Genomic DNA, 27,213 nt, shown 5'->3' with positions numbered 1-27,213 from the left:
ATGCATAGGGGTCACTGTCTTTTAGTTTGCTACAACTTCACTAAAACGCAGGCGGACAAAAATAAGTAAAAAAATAAATATATTCTCACAGCAGTTTCAATGAATATTGTCAAATTACTCCTGAGACACGCTAATGTAGACTTAAGATAATTTTCATGCTTTCTTTCCTGGCCATTTTGTACTCAACAGTTCAAATGACATGGGTAAAATGAATGCATTTGGAGATTTTTTAAAAATATATCAATGCTGTATTTTCTTATATTCCCTCAAACTTGTTCTCCCCTTTTATAATAGTCCAGGGTTGGGGTCAAACATTTTTTCACAGGGGTCACGTTTGAATCTTCGTCTCCATGATTGACAAACAAGTTCTCGCGATTTGTGAAGATACGGAAGTAATTTCATTATCTGGGCGGAGCTAATTTTATTTCCCTCCAAAATCCACGCCAGACTAACATGGCCGCCTTTCCCAATCAAGGTATTGTCGCCAGTCAAGCGAGTTCGGACTTAAAGTACAGTTTCGTTCATGGATGTCAGCTTGTTCGGGGTCCTAATAGTTAGAAAGAAAACCCCACCGCATTCTGGTTCTGTCCAAACATGGAACCGTCTGAAGATTGCGACGAGGCCTTTTTTGTTAAGAGTCAAACCAAGTAGTAATCATGCAGAGCGGCGAGGGACGGCAACGCAATACGGGGTATGTCCGTTTATTTGTTTATTTAGAATTTGACACGTTCATAATTTGTTTGTTTAAAAGTCAAAAAAATCAAAACAGGCGTCAGACGTCTGATTGAACTAGTCGTGCAGATGTAGTTTTCCAATTTGTCCACTAGGTGTTGCTATGCTTTCAATTTGTGTTCACGTTCAGTCGTCGCTTCCAAAATGTCAGTTTACGCGTGTCTTTTTAATATTTTTACTTTGACGTCACAGACGTTTTCTATGCACATTGTGCTCTGTAGCCAAATAAGACTGGTCACCACTCACTTTCAGGGCACAGGGAGACAAACTATGGACTCGTTGCTTATTCAATTTCAGTGCACGTTATGGACTGGTCTCCAGTCTGGGGAAATAAGTAGTAGTAGTCAGAGTAAAGATGACTTTTGAATTTAATCAATCTCTTCGTTTGGACAAACAACAGTGACTGAACATTTTGCCATGGAGGAAACATTTCAGTGTGTGGAAATGAAGCCCCCTCCCTCTTATGAGGCTTCACTGCCTGCGGTCATCTTCACACTCTCGAGCTCCACCTGACCGGTGGACTGAGACGTGGATACGGACGACGTCCCTTCAACCGCCCGTTTGCAACGCAGTCTTGGAGGCACGGCGGCCAGGAGCTCTTTCCTGAAGACAGAGCTGGAGAAGACGTAGAGGATGGGGTCCAGAGCCGAGTTGAGGAAGTTGAGGCTCAAGGAGACAATGTTGAGCTGGGTCAGCGCGTAGAAAGCGGCGCAGTCCCACGGCCGCAGGGAGCGGCTCACCCAAAGCCCCAACGTGGTGATGGTGGTCGGCAGGAAGCACACCAGGAAGATGGCCACGACGGCGGCGCACACGCGCATGGCCTTGCGCACCTTGGCCACATTTCCCATCTGCCGACGCTTCAGCGAGCGCGAAATTTGCACCGAGTAGAAGACCAGGAGAGCTAGCGCGATGACGAACTCCAACACGGTCAGCACGCGGTGCGTCTCCACCAAAATCACGATGCCTGCCAGGAGACGTTTCAGGCTTTAGTGCCATGCTCCTCAAACATTTCACATCTCGAGAAACAAAAATAACTATCTTTTGAAATAGTTTGTAATTGTAAATGATGTTTTTTTTTTCAGAAACAGTTCTAAAAAATAGAAGGCTTTTTTCTGGATAAAATAAAATAAGACAAATTGCTTCAGTGAACCGTTTTGCCGAACTTGTAATTTGGTTGTGCTACTAGCAAAAAAAAAAAAAATGTACATGGTGCTTGGGGCTTGATGTGAAAAGGATATGGAGTGCCGGATGTTTTGCGTGACTACCGCGAGCGGTCTCCTTGTAGGCGGTGAAGAAGAAGCACTGCGTGGCATCGCCGCTGCCCTTGATGTGGTTGTAGGCCAGCATGGGCACGCGAGGACTGCTCACTAGCAGCCACACCACCAACGACAAGATGCCAGCCTGTCGCTTGCTCATGCGGTTGAAGCGGTGGTGAGGGTGGACCACCTGCGGGCACGCGGCGCGTCGTACAAAAAAAAAAAAAAAAACAGCTTTGCAGGTTAGCATTTTAGCTTGAGGCAAGAACAAGAAATTGACCAGAAGTGAGAGTGCTTGTTTGTCTCAGGAAATGGGGCAAAAAAAAAATGACACTGTCATATAAGTCATGAGTCAAAAGGGCGGGTGCACTCTCACCTTGACGTATCGGTAAAAAGCGATGACTGTCATGAGCGCGATGCTGGCGGTGCGGTTGGAGAACATGAGAAAGAGGTTGAGGCGGCACACCACGTCACCGAAAACCCAGTGGCCCCGCAGGAGGGCGTCGATGCGTAGCGGGAGGCTGACCAGCGCCAGGAAGTCGGCCGCCACCATGTTGACCAGGAACACCGTGTTGGCGCTCCAGGACTTGACGCGGAAGCAGAAGACCCACAGCGCCACCGCGTTGCCCAGCAAACCCAGCACCACGTCCACCGTCAGCACCGGGGGTAGGATCACGCCCTCCAACTGGATGCCCACCGGCGGGCACCCGCCCCCGCCACCGCCGGGCGCTGGCGTGCTCCTGAGGTCCAAATCCATTGTTGATGTCTTACAGGCTGTTTGTGATTTCAAGAGGCAGGAAACTTGCTGCTTCTGCTTTTTACATGACCAAAAAACACTTTCTTTCAACATCTGCAACTTTTTTCCTCTTCATGTTTTTCGGCCTCCCTTGCGCCAACAACCTAAAAATGTTTTTTTTGGGGGGGTGGGGTGGGGTTGTTCGTTTTTCATTAACAACAATGTTGATCCAAGGTTAAAAAAAAAGAACTTAAAACTCAACAATTAATAACTATCCAATAGGCGATTATTTTCATATCGATTCACTGTTTCATGTCGTCATCAATTTTGTATTAATTCATTCAGTAAGAGATGACGTTGAACTTAAAATTGTCCAAATCGTCACCGTTTCAGTTTCTGAACAGTCAATATTCTGATGATGATCATATTCTATGTTGCAAATAATGTGGCCTTTGTATGTGTTTATTTATTTCTATTTTTTTTGCAGCTTTTGAATTGAATAAGCGAGGAGCGGTGTGATGTAAGCGTCGACTCATGCCTCACACACGGGAAGTGGTTGAAGCGTGAGCGGCACCCACGGCAAAGAAAGGTCCCCGGCTGCGCCGTTAGCTTTCCACTGCTAACCTTGCTCATGGTCAGCTTCCTGTTTGGGTTTTGTTTGCCACATCTTCAAAAGACACCCCCCCCCCCTTTGTGACTGCATGTGTCTGACAGATTGGTGTGTGTGTGTGTATGTGTATGTGTATGTGTGTGTGTGTGTGTGTGTGTGTGTGTGTGTGTGTGTGTGTGTGTGTGTGTGTGTGAGAGAGAGGGAGAGAGAGAGAGAGAGAGAGAGAGATGGCAATTTTTGTGCATCATGTGGTGAGATGGCTGTTTGTACATGTGTGTGGGGGTAAGTGTTGAAGTATGTGTGAATTGTGTGTGTGTGTGTGTGTGTGTAATTTGTGTGTTACTGCTGGCCTGGGTGTGTGTGATTGTATTCTGAGTGGATTTGTTTTGAGCGTGTGCGTGTGGGACAGGTATCAGCCGGGATTAGTGTGTATAGGTGTGTGTGTGTGTGTGTGTGTGTGTGTGTGTGTGTGTGTGTGTGTGTGTGTGTGTGTCTCAGCGGATTTCTGTCCCCCCCCCCACACACACACACACACACACCCCAGCCTTGTCTCATCATCGTCTTCCCTGGAGACAAGCAGCATTTGGTCATGGCGGCGTGCGCGTGTGCGTGTGCTTGGCAGTTTGTCCTCTGGCTGACGTTGTGCAATGGCATTTCTCCCGCAGGAAGGCGAGCACATCAATGGAGTGTCGCCGCTCGACCGGTAAGCTCCTTCCTAGTCTCCCGCATCCTCATTCCCGACACCTTTGTTTCCTTGGAGGAGGTAAAGTGATTTTTGTTCTTGTTGTTGTTATCCGTCGTCGTTTCCGGGCTTGTGGGTCCACACGCTGTTAATGTGACACACGTGCGCGCCGGCCCTTTAAGAGAATCATGACAACACGGAAACGCTTCCTGTGCAGATTCGAATTGTTTGTTGTTGTTGTTTTCGATAAAACAGTGTTAATTGGCCAACTTTTCAGAATGGCAATGTATTTGGTGTAAATATTATTTTAAAAGTAACAGTAAAGACCAGTTTTAAACCTCAAGTATCACATGTGAAACAGTTGGCATTCTCATTTTTTTTTTTTTTTTGGTCCATTTTTACCACAAGGAAAATGTATGTAGTCCACATTAAGCAGATTTGCTTTGCTTCTTCGCTGGGGAGACGCTTGTGACGTCGGCGCAAGTCGTGGCTGGTGACACAATTCGACTCGGACCGGTGCGCGTTTGACGTGAATGACTGTGAGTGGGCGATCGGGCAGATTTGCAAGACTTAAGTGATCAGTTTAATTGCTCTACTCTGCTGCTCACTTGCTGACGATGACGCCCTGCTTTGAGCTTCTATCCCGCATGTTGACGTCCGACACACTTGACCCTTCTGAAGCAGCAACTTGCAAACTTTTTTTTTGCTTCAGCGCCTCGTTTGACTTTTAAAACTGGACAAATAGGCCTGGTCACCCATTAAAAAAAAAGGTGAGGGTATAATTTTATGGAGGTTGATCTTTTTTCTTGGGAATGTTTATGGGATGCACGTGGCTGATGAGTCATTTGTTTTTTCTTTTTCTTTGTGGGTGTTTGTGTTCAGGACTATCATGGGCCCACCCGGCATCAGCCGAGCCGTCCACCGGCTGGAGTTCTGCCACTGCAAGCAAGGACTTGGTCGGTCAATCTGTGCCTTCCCACCTCGCTTCACTTCTTTGCGTTCTTTATGTTGAGCTGCTTTTTTTTTTTCCCCCCCTGCAGGTGTGAAGATCATCGGGGGCTACCGAGAAATGACAGGAGAAGACTTTGGCATCTTCATAAAGAGAGTCGTAGCCGGTGGACTGGCTGCGCTTGACGGTCTGCTTTGATTTTTTTTATTTTTTAAGTTGACCTCTGCATACTTGCAGTTTCACATCAATTTTGGGGGGGGTTGGTAATTTTGTTTTGTTTGCTGAGTCCCCACCGCCCATTGTTCATAGCAAACATTGCCTGTGTTGTCCAGGTCGGCTCAAGTCTGGTGACCTGATTGTGGACGTGAACAACATCAGCCTGAGGGGGGTCACCAATGAGAGGTCACGACTTTAGTCACCCAAACCATGTGCAGGGTATTCACTTTTTTAGGGGATGCAATTGAATCCCAAGTGCTTTGCATCCTGGCAGGGCGGTGGAGATCCTGAGGACCGCATCGCTGTCCAATCACATGTCTCTCCTGGTTGCCAGGGACGATGACTCCAAGTAAGTCCACCTCCGTAAGCGGACGAAAAATCTTTTTCCAACAGTCCGACAGTCTACTTTGATTGTGAGGTGATATTGGTGGCATTAAGAAGTGGATTAAGTCTGCTTAGTCCGCACTGAAGGCTCACATAGTAAAAGCACAGCCCACCCCTGGGCGAAGGGATGCTGACTTCCCCCCCGACAACAAGTGATGTCATCGTGGTCGTGTCAGTTGAAGGTCAGGCGTCAGTATTTTTTATTTTGGGGAAGGGAGGTGTCAGCTGAGGTGACGCGACGGGACACTCTGTCGTTCTGGCTGCTTTTCCGCATTGCGCCGCCTCGTCGTCAGCACAAACGCGAGCTGACACATCGGGGATGACGATGACGTCGCCCGGCCTGCGGCTCCGTCACTCGCTCGTTTTCAACCACCTGTCCACTGTTTTACACTTCGCAGCATGCCAGCAGAACCATCTCGGGGACTGAAATCACAACAGAACATTAAAACAACACCAACACGTTATTGTTTTGTATTAAATAAACATTAACAATCAATTATGTTATTGCCCAAAAAAATGTACAGTGAGCCCGTGCTCTCAGCGAAAGTAGGAAACGGGCCCTGCGTCCAATATTGAAAATTCACCAATAACTGACACCTCAGGAGAGGGTGTACAACCACTACTTTTGTCTAAAGGAAACTCCTCCACTCGCTGCAACATAGTTCCTTGGTGCCACACTGCCAGAAGATGGTGCCAAAGTAATACTTTTATTGTTTTTCAAGAAATAACAGGATAAAAGTCTTAATTCAGTCATATTACGAATGATGCATTCATGTTGTCATCTCAAGGCGGGAGTTTTCCGAGCTGATGGAGAAGTACTGCTCCGGTCCCTTGGCGGCGTCCGGTCGGCTCTCGCCGACTCAGCAGTCCGCAGGTGAAACCCGAGCGGAAGCACTACCGTGCCCCTGGTAAGTTGAAAGTCAACTCTGGATTTTGTGTTGGCGCAGGGAAGCTGCTGGCCGCCGCCGTCGCCTCCTCATCTGAGAGCCCCCAGCTGCTCAGCCCCAAAGAGGGGGTCTCGCTCTACAGCCCCGTGGCCACGCCTGCCTTCAGGTACCTCCCACAGATGGCCGAAACATCCACAAAGACGCAAAAGAGTTTTTTTGCTCCACGGACCACTTTTGTGATATCGTCTATCTGCATGTTTCGTGGAGTCTTCGGTTTGAGAGCCACTTGAGGCAGAATGTGCCCCACTTGTGATGAGATTGGAAAGGAAGTGTTACTTAATGTCTCTCCGTGCGTGCTTTCCTTCCTCCCTCGCTTGCTTCTTTCCATTCTTCTCGCAGCGACAGCGTGATCCAGTTGATCTGCATCGCCAAGGGCAGCGGCCTGGGCCTGGTCATCAAGGGCGGCACCAACCGCGCCGAAGGCCCTATGGTCTTCATCCAGGACATGGTGGCGGGAGGAGACTGCCAGAAGGTCAGCCAACACCTGATCGGCATGTCCCCACCATCTTGTTTTTCCAAATGCAGTGCGCATCCTTCGTTGTCCATACGTGCGGTTTGTCAGTTGGCTGGTGATCAATTCATTGCTTGTCTGTATGTTCACGTTGGTTCCGTGGCGTTTGACGAGCTGCGTGCTGTTTTTTTTTGCATGTGAAGGACGGCAGGCTGCAGGTTGGGGATCAGCTGGTGTCCATCAACAAGGAATCTCTCATCGGCGTGACGTACGAGGAGGCCAGGACTATCCTGACGCGCACCAAACTCAGGTCAGATCTTAGCACATTTATAGTTCAAAACAGGTCACACAGAAAAGAAAACTGAAAAGGTGGAATGCAGGGCCGGAAGGCCACAAATACAAGTTTGACGTTTTGCTTGTCCCGCAGACCAGATCCCACCGTGGAAGTGGCCTTCATCCGGCGCCGGACTTCCTCCAGCTCCAGCAGCGGTCCCCACAGTCCTGTCGTAGGCCCCTCCGGGGCCATCAGACCCCCTGCGCCCGCTCCAGTTGTGGTCACCAAGCTCACCTGCAGCCGCAACCCGGCCAGCGAGACGCTGCCGCCCGTCAACGTCTGCCAGGTGCGGACTCACAAATGGAATCGCATGACCTCCTTTGAGCAAGGCGACGGAATTGGACACCTGGCAGTTGAGCACACTCTCGCTGCATTCGTGAAACAGAACAGTGTGTGTGTCTGGTCTTCATTTCACACGCCGACAGAAATTTGTCATCTTTGCAGGTCCGAGTGAGTCCAGTCATGAGCCAACACGCATGCGTTTCGTCCTTAGATGAGTCTGATCTCAATGTGGGTACGAATTCTAATACAATCATTTTTTTGTTGTTGTGGGGGCGGGGGGGGCGTACAATATAATACAGTATCGTCATATTTTGTTGTTGTTTGTTTCCTACGTGTCCTTGGGTGCTCAAAAAAGTGCCTATGTACAAATGTTCACAAGCTATTATGAGTTGAGTTTTGTCAATGAATTTGCGTTGTTTGCAGATGGCTGTCATCTGAAAGTGGAGCAAGTGGAAAAGGTGAGATCATTTTCATCATTCTATTTGTTCCCGTGGACAGTATTTGTTTGTTTTTGTGCAGCGACACCCTGCATGACTCGAGTTGTCATAATGAAAGTGGACACCAGAGAGCATGCTTTCCCAAGGATCCGTCCGCATGAGTCATTTTATACAAGCACAGCGCAATCAATTTGGACAGCACTGGAATATATGATGTCTTTTTTTTAAGCTCACAGCGAATGAAAATCCCAAATATGGAGAAATTCTCATATGAGATAAAAGTAAAAGTTCAAAATGTTCTTCCGAAAATGGCTCACTTTATTTACATGTTGACTGTCCGCGTTTGATACTATTGCGAGGCGAGGGCGTGCTTACCATGCGTGCTTATCGATCTGCTTTTATGGATGTGTGTGCGTGTGTTCAGGCTCTGGACCTGCTGGGCCTCAATCCTTCGGACGCTCAGCGCCAGGCGCTCTGGTCCCGACTGCGAACCCATCCGCCTGGCGTGGTGGCCTACGCTGGTAAGGACGTGCCCAAAACAAAACTTTGATTCAACGCGTTCAACCCCAGTGAGAACTTGAATGGACAACAGACGGTAGCGTGATTTTTATTTTTTTGTCTGCTTTGTTCAAATATTTAGGTAGGAATTTTTTATTTTCCATTTCAGTTTCTGCAGTGGTAGTAAATGTAGTTGTGGTCGTGGGGGTGTTGGTTCTGTCAAATGTTGGCCCGTGGTGTATTCAAGGTTGTCCTGCTGTCGCTCTGACAACAACGAACACTTGAAGTGACTTTCCCCGCAGGTGGCCTTTCAATTGCACCTCGGGTAACAACTCAAGTGAAGGCGGCCGTTTTGTTTGCTCGGGCAGATTTCGAGAGCGCGACCAGGGAGGTGTTCAAGTCTCAGCCCGACGGGCCGGCCGCCGCCCAGCCGGGGTCAAGGTTCACGTCTGAGGACCTGTTGAATCTGCTGGAGGTGCCCGCTCGCCGCCAGGTAGGTCAACAAAGAAGCTGGAAGAAAATAACTGGTTGAAACGAAGTTCACTCGGTAAAATATTTGACATTTGATTCCAAAGATCATGTTGCCATCTGAAACGAAACACTTGGCTACTAATGACAACTGCCCGCGGATAACACAGCAGGGGCTGGGGAAACTTGTGCTTTGTTTCTGCTGTTGCCATGACAACCTGAAATTACTTTGGTGTGTGTGTGTGTTTGCGCGTACGTGGCAGTCAACGCCCGATTGGGCCGACACGGCCGAGATGGATCGACTGAGGAAGGAGAACGTGGAGGCTCTGCGGGAGGTCAAAAGGCTGCAGGTGAAAGCCGCCCTTTGCACTTGGTGGTTATTAAATTTTTTTAGGGGGGGTTAGGCACCGTTTGATGGCACCAGAGGCGCAGCCAGGCCAACTTCCTGTTTGGTGTGGATGTCGTCTGACGTTCAGGATCAGCTGCTGGAGTCTCACAGGGTTCAGCGGCAGATGGAGGAAGAGCTGGACAGTGTCAGACAGGTTGGAACATAGCACGTCACATCATTCCGTGCAGTTCAATCGTTCTGCCGAGGTTCATCCACGACGAATCGATTAGACGTGTAGAGACTTTGTTGAGTTTAAAATCTTCGGAATGTCTGCCTTTCATCAATCATACACATATTTGGTGACTCGATGCAATATGCCTTCACTTGACTCGCGGCGCGTGGGAGAGCGCAAGTGGGCGCGTGGTGTTGAAAATAGCGCATCAGGTGGAGGTGGGCTCACCTCCACGCTTCAGCTTCACTTGTTTTTTTTTTTTAAACTTAAAAGCAGGCAAAGTGGTCCTGGCTGGCTGGCGTGGGAGGAGTGTGCAGCCTTCGTTCAAAGATGGGGAGAGAAAAAAAAAAGCATCCTTTTTGTTGTTGTTTTGTTTGTTTGTTGTGATCCACAGCTGAAGTCTCTCAGCCTCATAGAGAGAGAAATGATGAAGCAGCTTAATTTGGACAAAGTTGGTAAACACTTCAGTTTTTTTGTTTTGTTTTGTTCATGAACAGAGGCGGAAATGGAGGTTGAAGCAAAGGCAGAATGCAAGGATACGAGAGACTGAATCAAAAGCAGGTTTGTTGGAAGGGAAGAATAAACGAGGGAGGGAAGGAATTTGATGCTTGAAAAAAAAGCACATCTCAAGGCAGGAAGGCAGAAAAGTAACTTTCAATGAGGGAAGATTGAAAGAATGCCTATAACGTTAGGAAGACAAAATGGGAGGAAAGAAAGGATGGCGAGGGAAAATAAGTGTGCTTGGAAGCAAGGCAGGAGGTGAGTGATGCCAAGTGGTGTGCGTTGTCATGGCGACGACAACCTGATACGTGTCGGCCTCACCGTCGCCGCGTCAACACCACCTTGTTTCCACAAAAGCCGTACACTCGCTGCTCGCTTTTTTTTTCCCTCTTCACCCCCCCCCTTTTTTTTTTTTTTTTGGTCAAAAATGTTTGTGATTGTGCACACTACTCAGACAAGAGTTCCCCTCTGTCCTGCCACCACCCCCACCCTCCCCCAGGCCACAGCCGGACACAAGACAACTCCTGCTGTGACCCATTAGTTACTCAACCAGTAGTGCACACACACTTCTCTTCCAAAATAGGCCCATTTTCGGATCGGCCGTCTTCCACGCAGGTTGGCGAGCAGAATTTTCATCGAGTCGTCCACGCCGAAGGCATAGGTTGCAAATGTTTATTTTTTTTAAACAGACGATTACATCAATGGACGTCAGCCGTACCGCATCGCGACCACTTGCGGTGTCTTTGTCACGCCGGCGCTCGCGTTCATACGCGTCACCTTGTTTGGCTACTTGTGGGGACATGACGAAAGGTGCGTTGGGAAAGGCGGACCCCTGTGATTGGCGGGACAGCCAGTCCATGGTTTTGTCAGTCCCACACCAATGTGCCCCCCTACCTGCTAATGTTTAGTGTGTCCGTTCAATGCAAAACAGCCACCCTAAACACACACACACACACACACGCGCACACTACAATTAATTCCGTACTTGAGAATGACATACGTTTTTATTTGTTTTAACCTCCGCTACAAGTAACCGGCTTCATCTGTCAGTTTATCCAAATCCAACAGCGGGCTTTGAGCGCCAAACTTGTTTTTGCGAGCGTTTGGAAAAGCCACGGCTTCTTGCCGCCTCGCCTCACTGACTTCCTCCCACCGGCAGGAAGCCAAGGCGGCCGCGGAGGAAACACAGACGCTGCGGGCACGGGCGGAGCTGGCCGAGGAGGCCCGCAAGCAAGCCCGGGGGATGGAGATGGACTATGAAGAGGTGGTCCACCTGCTGGAGGCCGAGATCGCCGAGCTGAAGACTCAGAGGGCCAAAGAGCCTCTTCATCCTCCTCCTGCTCCTCTTCCGGACAATAAGGTAGGACGCACACTGGCTCTCTGACCCTGTGAGGAGAAATTTGAAAAACAATCCCAGTGCGCTGATGCACTTTTAGTTCCACGGGCCAGCACTGCCAATTGGGAAGGCGCTGTGCTGAATTCTAATTGGACCCTAAAATTACACATCCACATCCAGTGAACCCTCACATATTGGCAGTTTGGTATTTCCAAAGTCCCTTTTTTTGGGGTGGCGATCTGTCCCCTTCTGCACTGAAAAATGCTCCCTCTTCGCTCTTTTTAGGCTCAGGCCAAAGTAATAAATGTCGTGCTTTGCAGCCATCCTTTGGCATCATGGTCCTAATGTTAAAATGATGCCACCAACTTGGTGTCAAGGAACTGTGTCGAAGTAAGTTGAGGATCTTCAGTTCGACAAAAGCAAGTGCATAATACCAATGGCGTGGTAAAGAAAACTTGCCATTGAAGTTATTTGCCCCCCCCTTGTAAATGTCATTCGGTGCTTCCAAAGGTGAGGCCGGCGCCGCTTTCCTCAGCGGACGTGTTTCTTGTGGCAGGAGGACGTCGAGCAACTGAAGAAGGCGGCGGCCGTGCTGCAATGCCAGCTGCGGAAGAGCGACGCCGCCAAGAAAACGTTGGAGACGGCCACCGCAAAACTGCTGACGTTTGTCGCGGTGAGAAAGAGCGCGATGGAGCTTGCGTAGCTAATGAAGTGGCTGCTACAGTGACACCCCCCCCCCCAATCTTCGAAAGATTCTATCCAGATTTCAATTGTGTGATTCCTCCTCAGAATGTTCAAGAGTTCCTGCTTGAAGGACTCGGACCCACCAGGTACATCCAAGTCCAACACTTTGACTTTTTTGTTTGTCCGTCCGCAGTCGGAGTGAGTGTGATGATGTCATCGACTTTTTTTGAAAGATGAACATTCTCTGTGTTTTGACTTCCCTCCAGTTTTTTTTTTATTTTTTTTATTGAACGTAATTGGGTCTGTCGGCTTCCCTTCCCGCTTTGACCCACTTGCGCGATCCCAGGTGGGCCCGCCGCCGTTAAGTAGCCTGCTGCTCATGACCGCCCGCTGCCATTGAGCCTCGTTGCCATACGGCGGCGCCCAGGTGGCGGTCGGCTCCTCGCCGCGTTTCTTAGCAAACGAATAACCGAGTGCCGTTTATTGCTTCGCGTGCCTACTCCCTTCTTTGCTCCATTGCGGTTGACCTCCATTTGACCCTTGCGAGCATCCTGTTCGATGTCTTGCCGGCTCGTTCGTGGTGTGTGAATGCGATCGATTTCAGTGTGACATGACTCTTGCGTAAGTCCACCTCAGTCAATCAGGTCAGTCGGCCGCTCTCCGTTAAGCGAGATTGTGTTTGTGCGACTGTTGTGTTGGTGTTGGTGGGGGTCAACGTGTCAGGTTTCATAATGGCACCCCCCTTCCCGCATCCTTTCAGAGACCACCCCCCACACCGCTTTGTCCTCACCTGTTCTTACGCCTTTGTAGGCCAGTGGCTGTCTTTTCAAAACCAAAACATGACGCGTGTGTGCTGCTGCTGTAGGTCACGTAGTACATTAAAAAAAAAAAAACAGCATCCAGTTCTGAATATGAAGTCATTCGTAGTAACTGTTGCTGTCACACTATATTATAATTAAGCGTATAGGAAAGCCGGAAGACGTGTTCAATCGACGAACCATCCGAAGAAAATCGTATCAATAGTGCCAGTTGAAGAACATCATCGGACAATGAATAACACTTGCGATATCTCATAAGGTTATTCTAAAAATTGCCTACACGGGAGAGAAAACTAGTTTGGGTTAGTTTCGTATTTGTCGTGTGAAGATGACAATCGGTTGACGCGCTGTTTTTTTGGCTGCAGTTGCGCAGACGTCAAGGGGCACGCGAAAGGCGGACCCTCACGACACGAGAGCTCGTGGACCGCGGCGGCGCTGGCCAAGGAAGCGCACCACCTGAGGACCAGCGTCGGGAACTTCCTGGACGTGGACAGTAAGTCAAACTTTGGAGTCCGCCATTGGACGACACGGGACTTTGCTCGGGCGAAATTTGGGAAGGCTGCGCGTGACTGCTTATATTTGAAAATGTGCATTTTCAAGGGTTATGTTTTTAATTATGTCAGGAAAAGAATGCAAGTATTGAGCAAGTGCAAAGTTGCCAAAAGTGCCCGAATATATTGCGACGAAACAACATTGCATGACTGAGCACATTTTTTTTCTTTCCCAGTAACTTGGGGCTTGCATGAAAGCTTACGTGACTTCCTTGTGACTTCCTCCTGCCTTCCTCTTCCTCCTCTTCCTCTTCTCTCTTGAGCCCCGCCCGCATGCGCCCCCTAGTGGACGGCCGCCCCTGTCGCGAGGGAGTGCCCTCCCTGTTTCGACACTCGCCGTCGTTCTCGCGGACGCCGGCGAGCGCCGCGTGGAGCAACTCGGCCACGTTGCCTCGCTTCTTCTCCGTAGACGCCACGTGTGCTCTTCGAACCTGCATGCGCTTCACCAAAACTGCATCTGTGTCTCTTTTCAGTCAGGAAAGTAGCACTCGACACTCGTGTACTGTGTAAAAACATTTCGTCGTCATCATAACAATTCCCAAGGATGCAATGAAATACACCCGCTTCTACTCGTACTTGACATGCTTAAATTCGGACATTGTTTTGGTCCCCGTGCTGTGTGTGCCGTGCCCACGAGCGAGACGCCATCATACACAAAGAAGACCGCCAAAAATCAGCCGCAGTAGTATTCCACATATCTTTTGGGCAGAGCATAAAGAACAGCGGCCTGTCGCTCTTGTGATTTGGCTGTCTCTGTTTCTTGCTGCACCGTTTGTGTTCAAATTTCTGTTTTTAACATTTACACAGACATTAATGCTAGGATGAGTTTTTACACACACGCAGTATTTCAGTGTGTGCGTGTGTGTTTGGGGGGGTAACAGGACAAGATGATGATGGTAGAAGTTACAAAGGAACTGTCAACAAAAGTCTTTTGAGTCCTCATTTCAGCCACTTGCAAAAAGGTCACCCTCACCTAATTAGCACACACACACACACACACACACACACACACACACACACACACACACACACGCCAGATTGATGATGATGGTGGTGGTGGTGGCCAGATGTGATGAAAAGAGTCCCAAGAAAGAAAGTAGGTCATGTGGATGCAGGAGAGTTTTCCTTCCATCTGCTTTTCATCACGTCGCCTGTTGCTAGGATACCCAATGGCGCTTGGCATCGCGCCCGCACATGCGTGTCAAGATGGAGGAGACGTACTGTCGATTGGGAGGCGTTTTTCGACACAAAGCCCAAGTCACAGTTGGAGTTTGTTTTCCAAGCAGGATTGTTTGTTTGTCTTTGTCAAGCCCAAACTTGTCAATAAAGTTTGTCTTGCTGTGATGTCTTCTGGCCACGTGTTGTCTTTCCAGACTTCACGAAATGCGTTGGCTCTAACTTTCTATTTCTAACTTTTTATTTCATTATAATTTTAATTTGGTAACAATGTGTGTCACGTTTGCTCGCTTTTTGGAGTTTTTGTTACGTTTCTTCATTTTATTGGTGAAAATTTGTTTAGTTCTTAGATTTTTTTTTTACGTGCATTTTGGGGTCATTTAGTGTCAATTTTTGGTTGAATTTCTGTGTTTTGCGACATTTCTGACACTCATTTTTTGTTCCAATTTGTATTTTTTTTTGTCTTATTATTTGTCACTTGTCAGTTGTATTTATTTATTTATTTATTTATTTTTTAAATGTCCCTGACGTGAAGTTTTTGTATGTTTCCTTATTTCTTTCTCCGTGTGGTGCTTGCCGGTACATGGTGTGTGTGTGTGTGTGTGTGTGTGTGTGTTGCTGATGTGAGCGAAATGGTTCCCGCTGTGTCCCGCTTTGCATTTTCGGCCTCACAAAAGAGCTGCATCATCGTCCTCCTCATCACCTTTGCGCGTCTTTGTTGTAGTGGAGGACGACAATCGGGCAGGGAGGTGCTTTCCACTGAGAAAAACACCTCCCCCACCCTAATCTGACACAGCACAAACAAAACACGACAGGTGCACATCGACATGAAATTGGGGCAGAACAATTTTTAATAATAACGATGACATGTTGACATCAAAGAGCAGCTTCCTGACATGAAAAAAAGAATGACATCATTACTGCCGGTTCAGGATTTCACTTTTTTGCTTATTGTTCATCTGCAAAGATGTTTTTGTTGCATTTTTGTTTTTAACCTTTGGGTCCATTTTAATTAAAAATTGTGTTTTTGTTTGCCTGTTTTTGTCAATTGCATATTTTTTTTTGCGAGAGAGGGCAGTTGGCAGACTACACCCTGAAGTGGTGTCCAGCCACTCGCAGGTCTTTTTCTACCTCATTTTTTACCACTTTTTCTACCCCATTTTTATTTATATATTTCAATATTGCCATTTTTCAGAGGTTTTTTTTGTGTCACTCTTTGTTTTTGTTGCTTTCTTTTGTTACCTTTTCACTTTTCTCTTGAATTATTCATTCTTCATATTTTTTGTTCTTTCTCTCACATTCCTCCCAATGTTGCCATTTTTGAAAACTTTGAAAATATCTTTTTCTTGCATTTTGTGAGCAAAGACGTATAGGTGGGACGGTATAGTATTGTACAGTAAGTGCATGTTTGCGACAGGCTGCTTGCTTTTTCCTTTTTTTCAGAAAGTGTGTCAAGGGTTCTAGTTAGGATCCTTGAGGCACGCCTTCAAGAGAATCTATTCATTGTTAAATATTGTTGACATTACCTCCACGGCAGGAGTTGGTTGACGGTGTGCGTGTGTGTGTGTGTGTGTGTGTGTGTGTGTGTGTGTGTGTGTGCCACAGCTCTTCCTTATGGCTGGGAGGAGGCGTATACGGAGCACGGCGTCAAGTACTTCATTGAGTACGTACTCGGCGCTCTTTTTCTTGTCGGACTTTTTACTGCCGGCCGTCACTGTCAAGTTGGATTCTTTGTAATGTTGTCATCTGTTCATACCATGGCAACCTTTATATGCTATTTATGTCTTCTGTCTTTTTTTTGGCAGTCATGTGACGCAGACCACCTCTTGGAGTGCGCCGATGGTCGTTTCCGTGACAACAACGGATGCCACAAACGGCGAGCGGAAGATTGAAATGTAGGAGGAGGAGCTGCTTGTTGCTATGGAAACAAATGGCTGTGAGTACAAGAGTACTAATAGATAAAAAGCAAGCTGCATTGTTCATTTTTTTAAAAAAATTGTTTAGTATTTTTTTTCGTTGTTTTTCTTGCAAGTGTTGTCGTTAAATATATATTTTATTTATTTGTTTATTTCCTGGAAGATGGAGTTGTTTGATGTTGCTTTTGAAACTAGTATGTCCTGAAAGTATGATTAGAAACGAAACAGGAAAACACAAGCTGGACTGTTGAAAACCACCGAGCCAATCAGAAGCATGAAGAAAGTCTCGAGTGAAAAAGACACTTTTATCGCCTGAAGCTGCATTCCAAAAACGGTTTTTTATTTTATTTGTTTGTGATGGTGTCTATGCTCAAGCTTTATAACAACACACGCACAAACACACTGTTATGTCATAGCGAGAAATCAATGTGTGTGCGTTGGTGAGCGTGAAACTGATTTGTGCTTTTCCTCGCAATGTAACTGAATATAAAAGACTGCGGTAATCTGATTACTTGACGACACGCGGGGTCGAGCAGTGTGTGCGTGCATGGTTATTTATAGCGAGCGTGCGACGGCAGCAGCTGGAAGCCTGAGAAAATCCTGTTCAAATACACAACAGCAAACAAGAACACACAAATATTTAGACAGCAGCATTAACACGAGAACACGAACACACAAATATTTGACGAACTTTAGCACGCAAATGGGATGTTTTCAATCCATTTTTGGGGGGGGGAGTCGGCTGTTTATGGGCTAAATGCTAAAATGACGCTAACAAGAGTGGAGAAAAGAGTTGCTGCCAGCGCCTGTCGTTACGTAACAGGGTAATAATCCGTAATCCGTCTGTTCCTGTGCGGTCCACGAGGGGGCGCCATTTGTTCGACGCCTACGTGTCCGCGGCCCTGCCTTAGGCCTTGGTGCCGCTTGCTCACCGCCCTACTTTTTCCGTCCAGGCCAAGGTCAACATGACATCGCCACAGCAACCGTTGCCGTGGTGACTTTGTGATGGTCTCCGGGCACCCATGTGACTCAACGGTATACTTCACATTTATACGCCGCGGGCAGTGATGGGACATTGTGATTGTCTCAGAATGTTCTCAAAGTGATCATTTGAAATAGTAAAACACTGAGAGAAATGCATCGAAATTAAGCCTTGCATGTTTATTTTATAATGGTTGTGAGAAATCATTCAAGTAAAAAGGTGATCTCATCTCATCATTCCTCGTACATATTTTTTTTCATCTGCAAGATTTTTTTGTGTTAAAAAGTTGATCGACTTATTTTGTTTCTTCCTAGCTTGCCCCCTCCTCTTGCCTTTGCATGCTTGCTTACCTTCATTTGTTTTGCTCTCCGTGTGGAGCACATGAGTTTCAACGTGATAGGGCGGGCGGGGGCGGGGCGTAGCGGCTTGTGTGCGTGCATGCGTGCGCGGGCGCAGGTTTGCTCTGGCCTCTGATTGGTTAAAAGTAGGTCAAGCCGGCCCACTCATGTGATCCAGCATTCCTCTGTGTGTGTGTGTGTGTGTGCGTGCGTGCGCGCGCGCGGTGATAAAGGGGAAGCGTCATGAAAAAGTGTGATTGTGATCTTTGAGGGCTGCGCTTTCCAAGTCAAAGGGTCACGCAAATGGACTTGAAGCAGAAGAGGCACCTGCTGCCACTGTTTTAGCTGGAAAACTGCACAATATGAACAGCATAGGTCAACCGAAAGACTTTCATTCCGATAATATTAAAAAAACAAAACAATTGACATGATATACATGTCAAAACCCATCTAAATGTGATATAATTACATTAATTGCAATGAAATTGAAATACCGATTGAACCCTGTAAGTCATTTCAATATGAGCAAAAGAGTGTCAGGAAACATTTTATTGTAATTGTTCACCTTTTATCAGTTTGTATAACCTTCCTGTTACAAAAAAAATACATATACAAATTAAAAAGTATATTTTCTTCTTTAGATTCGATTTTTTACATCTATTTTGAATAAAGCTCTTTTTTTATGAATTCATTTCTGTTGACTTCTCGGTGTAGCGATGAAACAAACATAACGAAAGTGTTTCATCAATGAAAGTGTCGTCATTGTTGACCACGTTTTTGGTGAAAACTTCCAAATTTGATAGTTACGATTTGAATTTGTTTATTTCGGGTGTGGGCGCAGGTGCCACTTTGCCTGGTTGCCAAGCCTCAATGACAGGGGGCGTGTCGTCAGCCGCGACGTCACCATCCCTCCGAGGGCATGGAACGAGCTGTTTTTTGCGACTCAAACAACCTGTGCGGGCTTTTTTTTTTTTTTTTGTCCCCGTCGTGTAGATTTTTCATTGGTCGACCAAACAATTTTCTAGTTTCGACGTGGTTAGGTCGTCCCGACCCGGGTGTCCTTTTTATTCGGAAGCTAGCGGTCGCCAATCGAGTGATTCGCGGAGTCGATTTGAAGAGTCGCTCGCCAAGCTCGCTTCGTCCGCGACGTGCTCGCCGCCGCTGGTCGTGCGCGCTCACGTCCACGCTCGCTCCTTTTTCGCTGTGGTGACGCCAAGCAAGACACCGACCGCGAGGCTTTACGCTCCCCTCGGGTCTTGTCGGCTCTAGGCTTTTGGCTGCGGGGGTCGGCATGGACAAGATGTCCCGAGTGCACGCGAGCTCACTGAATGCAACTTTTGTGCCCGCCGCGGTGGCTGCGCACGGAGTCCTCAAGTCGCTGCTGGAGAACCCCGTCAAGCTCCCCAGCAGGCACCACCATGACGGTAAGAAACATTCGCTCCTGATTCTCATCGCTCGCCCAAGACATTAGGACATGATTTGGAATCGTTAAAGTCACGAACGGCAGGCCGCGTGTCTCTTTGAAGCAACGATGGTCACCAAACTTAACTCCGTGATCTTATAAAGTTAGTTGACCGACAAGAAAGGGATTTTTTTGGGGGGTCGGCGGGGGGCAAAGTGTCTTCTTGCAGCCAGTGCATGGAGTTGGGATCCTTGTGAAGAGAAGCAGTGTTGATTGGATGTCATCTGTTTGACTCCCATGACCCGGAAAGGCTGAACGTTGCTTTCATCCTATAAGTGGCACATGAAATTATTTGGTTTTATACAATATTATGTCATTATCGGACGCAAACAAAAGCACTGCGGCTCAAGTCAGTGAGGGGGTCCAGCTCTTTTCATTATTGTGACTGAATAAGTTTTGGCCACTTTGTGTCGGAGAAGATGACTTATTTTTTTAAGGTGTGTTGCTAAAATTGACTATCACACTAACTTTGTAGTAACTACTCCTGGAATTAAAAATACTTCAACTCGTCCTTGCACTGTCATGATTTTCCCAGAAATTAAGCAAATAATACCATTTGTATTATTTGCTAACCTCAAAAACTCAACTTTAAAAACAACTTCAAAGAACAACCACAAAATAAATGACAGTAAAAATTATATGTTGAAATAATTAAATGCAATTAAAAATAATAATAATAATAATAATGTGTTCCTGCTGCGCACCCCTTGACCTTAGATATCAAAATAGGAGAAGAAAAAAATTATGATACAACTTGTTCTGTTTGTGCGTGAATATTTCAGAACGTTGGGAACTTGGAGACACATCGCGCCCATCAAGGGTTTTTCTTTGATCAAAATGTTGTTTTTTTTTGGGGGGGGGGTGTCATGACAATCAAAATTCCCATGAGTTGCCCAGGCCCTCCTTGAGAGTCATATTTCCGATATTTTCTGTTTTTGCGTGGTGTCAGTGTTTGTCAAAGATCACGACAAGGAGAACAAGCTGAACGAGGAGTGCAGCGCCCCGCAGTCGGCCTTCCTGGGGCCCACCTTGTGGGACAAGACGCTGCCCTATGATGGCGATAGCTTCCAGCTGGAGTACATGGACCTGGAGGAGTTCCTGTCCGAGAACGGCATCCCCTCCAGCCCCGCGCAGCATCAGCAGCAGCACCATGTCCCTCTGCCGGCCCCGCCCACTCCCATCAGGGCCCCGCCGCCGCCGCCCTCTGTGATGGACCTCAGCAACCACACCTCCACCTCCGTTCACAACGCATCGCCTGCTTGTCTGCTCAGAAACCCCAACAGGCCAGGTAGCTTTTCGCATCAGCTGGGCAGTTTTTTTTTTCCTCTTCCTGGAACCAAAAGTTCCTGCTTCCTTGTTTGCCTTTGTTGTTGCTGTTGCCGTGGTGCTTTGCTTTGATTTCAAAAGCATGCTAGCAACCGAGAGCGGGGAACGCGGCTTAGCTTAGTTAGCGTACTGAAGCACACCGCGCGATGCAGCTAAACCCGCCTTGAATTGGTCTGTCGCAAAAACACGGACGTTCGTCGATTTCACCAACGCACCGGTATCGGCTTTCGAGGGTGCACGTGTGCAGTAGGTTGTACGTATTCGCTTGGATGAAACCATAAAAAGATTGCGGAACAGGAAGGGAAGAAGTGCTTTGGGTGACCGCAGAGTAAGGATGTGGGGGCGAAAATACAAGCGAGCAAGCAAATGTGTTCTGGCAGAGGTCAAGTTCAGGTGTTGTCGTTCTTGTTTTGAATTTTACTGGCACCAAATAGCAAAGCAAGGTGTCAGTCATTCTGCTGAGCGAAAGGCTCCACGGCGGCCACCCTTTTCTCGAACTCGACGTACAATCTTTGCCTCGGCTGATAAAACGGCAGCTTGTGCAGTGAGCGAGTGAGGCTGCAGATAAGCTAAGACAAACACAAACATCCTCATCCCCTCATCCTGCTGTGAACTTGGAAGCTTTTTTTTCCCCCCTCCGCACGTCTGGCTCCTAACAGCGCTTCGGTGACAAAATAGCAAAGAGCGGCCACATTTGGGTTGAGCTTCAAAAATGGCCCCCAAGAGAAAACTGTCTTTAAACTGGTTTCAATTGAAACCAGTTTAAAGGCGAGCCAGGTTTAAACAGTCGGCTGTTTTCAACTGGTATAAGTCGAAGGCAGTTTTAAACTGTTTCAAACAGGGCAGGTGTGAAAAGGTTGAAAACTTTGAATGGAAGGCAGAAGTTGAAATAGCGTGAAAGAAAAGTAGGGCGGTTGTTGACCTCATAACCTCGCAGACGACCGGAGGCGGGTTTTATTGTTTATTACTTTTTTTACGACGTATTCTTGTTCCCGTTCAAATTGAATTATGCCTGCGTTCAAGCGCTTGAAAAAAAGCTTTGCATCTGTCGCCACCATCTGGCCGCAGTGTATCACTGCATCACTCGCTCAAGATGGTTCACGTTCGCTTTGGAAAAAAAGTCGAATGATTGCGCTCAAATGTCAGGAAAATGGCAATAAAAGTAGATGGCAAAGACATGAACGCTGTTTTGGTTGTCTTTTTGTTCTCCTCTAGGGCTCCCGAACTTCAGAAACACCCCGAGTCCGATCGACCCGGAGTCCATCCAGGTTCCGGTGGGCTATGAGCCGGACCCGGCAGACCTGGCGCTGTCCAGCGTACCGGGCCAGGAAATGTTCGACCCGCGCAAATGCAAATTCTCGGCCGAGGAGCTGAAACCGCAGCCCATGATCAAGAAGGCTCGCAAGGTCTTCATCCCCGAAGATCTGAAGGTAATTTGGAGCTGGTGCTCATTCGCTCTGCTCAGGTTGGAAGAAAAGGCGGCTGTAAAACATTTTTAAACGGGAGCTGCGTTGAAATGCAGAAAGAAGGCTTTCAAACTCTCACGGCTCGTCCTTGTGGCAAGTGACCTTGATGTTCTTTTTGCCTTTGAGCAGGACGACAAATACTGGGCCCGGCGCAGGAAGAACAACATGGCGGCCAAGCGCTCACGTGATGCCCGGCGCCTGAAGGAGAACCAGATCGCCATCCGGGCCGGCTTCCTGGAAAAGGAGAACTTGGCACTCAGGCAGGAAGTGGGCGAGCTGCACAAAGAGCTGAGACGCACCAAGAGCATCCTGGCCAAGTACGAGGCACAGCATGGAGGCTTGTGAGGGCCCTACGCATGCGCACGCACACACGCACACAGACACACACACACACACACACCTCCACTCCACAGTCCGATTGGCTGGACTTGCTTGCAGGTGAAGCAGCAAGCGGTGCGTCGGCCCTCTTGGAATGGCTGTTTCGGGTTAACTCACTCGTACGTGCCTGAAAATGCGCCGATTTTGGCAATTGTATTTTCGGGGGTCCCAAAAACTCACTCTGTGGCACCGCCTCATAATTTGGAGGAAAAAAAAAAATTGAGCAGCGCCCGCTCATTTACCCAATCACCGACCGGCCGCCCATTTTTGACCCACCGACATGAAATTGGGTTGCCAGTCATGACAGGATGCACAGAAATGTGTTGAGCACACAGCAAGTCAGCCATTTTGGTTTGAAAGCGGACACATTCAGCGACTTCTCGGTCTTTCCCCATTTCCTCTTTGTCGGGTGTTGGCCACACTTTTGCTCCGCCTGAGTGAGTCGAGCCAATGAGAGGCCACATTGTCTTTGCTGTACCTCCGTTCCCAGCATGCACCTGCGCCACGTACATACCCGGTATGTGCACAGGTAATGTAACGTGTGTGCACTTTTTGTCTTTTGCTATCTTCTCAGCAGTATTTTATACCACAAAATGAGTTGTGCGTGTATGTATGTGTGTGTATACATGAATATATACACACACACATATAGAGCAGAAAATGCCAAAACAAACAAAAAAGATTTAAATCCATAAATGACATATTTTTGTACCACTTTGTCTAACGTCTAAAGCCAAACTGTGCTTTTGACAGCTTAGGCGAAAGCCTTTGAAAAGGAACAAAATGAACCCAAAGACAAATATACACACGCTGGGTATAAAATAAGACCTTATATACAAAATTATAAGAAAATAAAAATATGAGTAAAATACACACATTTCATATTTATTTTTAAAGAAATGCCTAATGACAATAAATGTTTTAGAAAAAAAAATGGAATGGAATTATTCTCTTAAAAAATGTATTTTACATGAAAAAATGTGCAATTAAACTGTTCAAAAAAAAGAATAATAATAATCAAACGTGTCCCTGCAGCACAAGTGTTTGCTCAGCCCTGAGTTAGCGTCTTCTTGCACTTTAGCAGTTCGCCTCCCAGCCGCCAGAAGTGGCGACGTAAAAGAAAACATCGTTCCATCCACAAACATCGACAACAATTTCATTTTTCCGAGTATCTACGGTCCACAAAGCAGACATTTCTTTTGTATCAAATTATTTCAGTTGTGTCGTCAGTGACTTCTTATTAGTGCAATAATCCTTTGACAAATTTGTGCGTTTGCTTTGTGCGTAGCTCAGTGCTGACATGAATGTATACTGACAAGTACGCGTGTGCGTTACACGTTGACTTTAGTACACCGGACCAAAAAAAACTAGACCACCTTAAATGTTTCTATACTTTTTTTTTGTACAGCTTTGGATTGTGTATATTTTTTTTTTTTGATTTGGTTACACAACTTGAAACACTTCACAGTATTGCAATCAATCAAACCAATTATAAGTTTGCAACATTTGCATACAGCGAGCCCTTGTTTTTGGTGTGACGTCACGCCAATAAAACTAGGGTTCGCTGTATCGACTGTCAGTTTGGTCCATTAGACGGGCATTAAGCAAGCAGTCTTATTTTCTCTCTGTCTGGAGTTGAAAATACCTCAAAAGGAATCCAAATCAATCAATTGAAACGAGCACCGGTTTTATTTACATGCTGAATGATCTTTATATCATCACTGTGTAAAAGAAATATTTTAGTGGCTGTATTTGGGCCTCTATGAATGTAATCACCCGACATCGAGCACTTACTGTTTCGTTTTTTTTTCTTTCCTTATGGTGTAATTTATCTTTCTGTTCTCTCTGATGTTTTGATGCGCATTCCCTTTATTTATCCTGACTTTCCCCCCCATGAACACGATGAATAAAAATATCAAAAGAAATGAAATCAACGGTCTCTTTTGTTGGGTTGAAAGTCATTCGTGAATCAGATACTTTGAATGTTTTACCCTTGAAACTCGCTCATCCGTGTCCGGAAATGCAAAGGGTGTGACCCGATATGTTTTTGTCGTGTGCGCGCACGTAAACAGTCGCGCATGCTCGCGTGCAAGATGTCTGCCGGCCGCGACGCCTCATTACGTTGATCAATTCACCTTCCTGGATTGATTAACTCCGGTTCACGACGAAAGCTCAAAAGAAGGAAGTGGGACAACAAATAAAGCCATGATGATCCTGGAAAAAAAAACCCCGCCAAGGTCGTCAGGTAAATTGAATCGAAACCCGAAGTTGGATTGTTAATTGAACAGCAACCTCGCAAACATTTGTGTTGGGGAGTTTTCATGAATAAACCAAGTTAGCAAAGTAGCTAGCTGCCTTGGCTAAATGTCGGGTGGAGAGGAGTGAGCAACAGCTTGAATGTCATCCCACTGCACCTTTTAATTACCAAGTTCATATTTAGGCCAACAAACGCGATTTGGAATGCAAAGTAAATTGATACGCATGCGCTCAAAACACGACGTCACGTGGCGTAGTATTTACGGAAGTAAATAAATGAAACCCCTCCCGTACGTCGTGAAAAACCATAATCGTCGCAATTTCAAGGGTTTTATGCTTCAGCTGAATTTCCGCGGCCCCCCTCCCCATATATTGGTCAATTTCTTTTTTCGCCTCTTGTTTGCTTTTTTTTCTCCATCAATTGTGACGTATGTCTGAGTTGGGAGCCATGGGGCGGGGAGGGGGGGGGCAGGATTGTACTCTTCACATTGCATTACAAATTATGAAACATTTCTCACATCTGTATGAAAATAAATCGGTAATGACCTTTGTTATTTGAGCACGTCCAGTGATAACCAGCAGGTGGCAGGCTCTTCACAGAAACATGAAAATACAAATACAAATGAAAAACAACAACTAAAAAAAGCTTGTGTGTGGCGTTTTCAGTTACAAATGTGAGTAATATTACATAAGGTCATTTTGAGGACATGAAAGCAATATTTGGTTAATCCTTTTTTTTTTTTAGCTTGAAAATCAGCAAGCGGCAGCTGACCCACCCACAAATGAAAACTTCCCTGCTGCTTGCTGATGTTTCCTATTTTTGACAATATTATAAATGACTTCTTCATCCTGTCAAGCATTTGCTCAAGCTTTCTTGAGGTGGTTCCAAAAACTGAATATGTATGTAAAGTATTATACAATATTTCAACACTCGGTGTCTCCGTGGGCAACTCACCCAGCTCTCACAACGACCCCTTTCACCCCTGCCACAGGTGGTGACCCCGTGGGAAGGCGGGCCCACGTTGTCATTTCGGACTGAGCCTTGGCGGGCCTCATGGGTGGGTGCAGGCCTCCGAGCCCCAACTCCAGCCAAAGTTAAGTCAGCATTTCATAAAATTTTAATATATTCCATTTTTTAAAAAAACTCTAAAAATGATTTATGAATGAATTTGTGATAGAGAACGATATCCAAGTATTTTGTGATCACCAAGAGGCCTTTAATTCAGTTGCATAATTTTCCTGTGTCAATCTAACATGCAAAGTACAAACCAACAATTCATATCCCAACATACCTCGATTAGAACGGACATGAGGCGGGAATACGTGACACCACCACCACCGCCATCATCATCAACTTTGCGTGTTTGTGGCCCAACAACGTCCAGGCTTACGTAAGCCCCCGACGGACGGGCAAAAAAAAAGCCCAAACACATTTTTAATACGCTGCTGCTGCTGCTAATACTCTGCAGGCAGAAAATAATCCACAAACATGGACGATGGGCGTAGGCAGATAATTGTGCAATTCCTCTGATGGATGATTGACAGCCTGCACTGGGCCGCTTTACATAAGAGGATTTGGCGCCGTCGGCGCAACTCTGTAGCCTTTTTTTAACATCCTTTTGTGCTTTTCAGCATCCCTTCGTCCTTTAGATCTGCCTTTGATCTTTTGGGATTTTTGTCTTTTGAGCTTGCTTTACAACGGAACACAGATGAAGCTACTTTGTGAGCTATGGATGTTTGTAATAATATTTATGTATTTATTAATATTTCAATATTCTAGGCTTAGCATTCTGGCTAAGATGTGTCAGAGGCCGAAACTGTTTTGTCATGATTTTATAAAGACAATATTCTGTCTAAAATAAGTCACTTGCCAGTCGAGCTCTTGATGGTCCAACCCGAACCAGCACAAAGTCAGCAGGCAGTCAGACCGGCTTCCGTCCTGCCTTCTAAGTCATGTGACCGATGGGTCACGTGACCCCCCTGACCTAAAGTGAGGGGCCCGGCGATTGGAAAGAGTTGAAGGGGGTTGTGGGAGTTGTAGTCCTTGTTTGTCTCAATATGCAGAGCGAGGCAAAAGCCTGGAAGAGAAGAAGAAGCAAGAAATAAGCACTCGCTGATCTTGTTTTTTTTTTTTTCCCTGTCACGTAAATACACAAATGATGATTTCACAAGCTTTGGTGGTAATTAATCAGATTCCACCTCCTAATCCGAAGTGATGCTCCCGTGGATCGCTTCAACTTGATGTCCCGCTTGCCCTCTGATTGGCTACTGTAACCACCAATCGGGATGCGCCTCCTCACATCATCTTCCTCATGACAACTCGGAAGAATTTGTCGAGTTATGATGACTGAAAAAGATCGGCACCCCTTCCCCCCGCACCCCAAAAACGTGTCATTGAACACATTGTGAGCACAAATTCCCTTCACCAGCAGCATTTTCACTCGCTCCAAGTCTTACTGGAAGCGTTCGCAGCCAAGCGTG

The 27,213-nt window shown here is 46.7% G+C and overlaps 3 protein-coding genes and 1 long non-coding RNA gene across 17 annotated transcripts; 3 read left to right on the top strand and 1 right to left on the bottom strand.

Annotated features, from left to right (window-relative positions):
• Positions 1-426: 426 nt before the first annotated feature.
• stxbp4 (syntaxin binding protein 4) lies at positions 427-17,408 on the top strand. Of its 13 annotated transcripts, none has more exons than XM_019874562.1 (24): positions 428-691; positions 3,212-3,358; positions 4,000-4,097; positions 4,701-4,786; positions 4,899-4,972; positions 5,057-5,152; positions 5,298-5,367; positions 5,456-5,530; positions 6,354-6,439; positions 6,513-6,618; positions 6,852-6,984; positions 7,167-7,273; positions 7,391-7,583; positions 7,742-7,811; positions 8,003-8,037; positions 8,441-8,537; positions 8,883-9,007; positions 9,246-9,332; positions 9,459-9,524; positions 11,203-11,403; positions 11,936-12,052; positions 12,169-12,209; positions 13,247-13,374; positions 14,594-14,956. In XM_019874562.1, the coding sequence occupies exons 5-24, from the start codon at positions 4,906-4,908 to the stop codon at positions 14,842-14,844; spliced, it is 2,151 nt and encodes a 716-aa protein (XP_019730121.1). In that variant the 5' UTR covers positions 428-691; positions 3,212-3,358; positions 4,000-4,097; positions 4,701-4,786; positions 4,899-4,905; the 3' UTR covers positions 14,845-14,956. The 13 variants fall into 13 exon arrangements, with proteins under 13 accessions (XP_019730117.1, XP_019730121.1, XP_019730119.1 ...); XM_019874560.1 differs by having other exon boundaries at positions 4,425-4,786; XM_019874558.1 differs by lacking the exon at positions 4,701-4,786 and having other exon boundaries at positions 427-691; positions 4,000-4,037.
• On the bottom strand, positions 1,077-3,214 carry LOC109518605 (hydroxycarboxylic acid receptor 1-like). Its single transcript, XM_019874602.1, has 3 exons — positions 2,365-3,214; positions 1,998-2,178; positions 1,077-1,696 (listed from the first exon to the last, which is right to left on the bottom strand). The coding sequence occupies exons 1-3, from the start codon at positions 2,836-2,838 to the stop codon at positions 1,194-1,196; spliced, it is 1,158 nt and encodes a 385-aa protein (XP_019730161.1). The 5' UTR covers positions 2,839-3,214; the 3' UTR covers positions 1,077-1,193.
• A 1,343-nt stretch (positions 17,409-18,751) lies between the features above and the next one.
• On the top strand, positions 18,752-23,151 carry hlfb (HLF transcription factor, PAR bZIP family member b). Of its 2 annotated transcripts, none has more exons than XM_019874616.1 (4): positions 18,752-19,268; positions 20,256-20,594; positions 21,848-22,062; positions 22,225-23,151. In XM_019874616.1, exons 1-4 carry the CDS (start codon positions 19,136-19,138, stop codon positions 22,441-22,443), a joined length of 906 nt encoding a protein of 301 aa, XP_019730175.1. In that variant the 5' UTR covers positions 18,752-19,135; the 3' UTR covers positions 22,444-23,151. The 2 variants fall into 2 exon arrangements, with proteins under 2 accessions (XP_019730175.1, XP_019730177.1); XM_019874618.1 differs by having other exon boundaries at positions 18,755-19,268; positions 22,228-23,151.
• A 1,389-nt stretch (positions 23,152-24,540) lies between these two features.
• On the top strand, positions 24,541-26,142 carry LOC109518632 (uncharacterized). The gene is made up of 2 exons (XR_002168790.1): positions 24,541-24,721; positions 25,725-26,142. It is a non-coding gene; the product is annotated as an uncharacterized LOC109518632 (long non-coding RNA).
• Positions 26,143-27,213: the final 1,071 nt, after the last annotated feature.

The sequence above is a fragment of the Hippocampus comes genome, unplaced genomic scaffold, assembly GCF_001891065.2.
Source record: "Hippocampus comes isolate QL1 unplaced genomic scaffold, H_comes_QL1_v1.1 scaffold279, whole genome shotgun sequence".
NCBI lineage: Eukaryota > Metazoa > Chordata > Actinopteri > Syngnathiformes > Syngnathidae > Hippocampus > Hippocampus comes.
The sequence above is the reverse complement of the archived record's forward strand: the minus strand, read 5'-3'. Positions and strand labels throughout refer to the sequence as shown.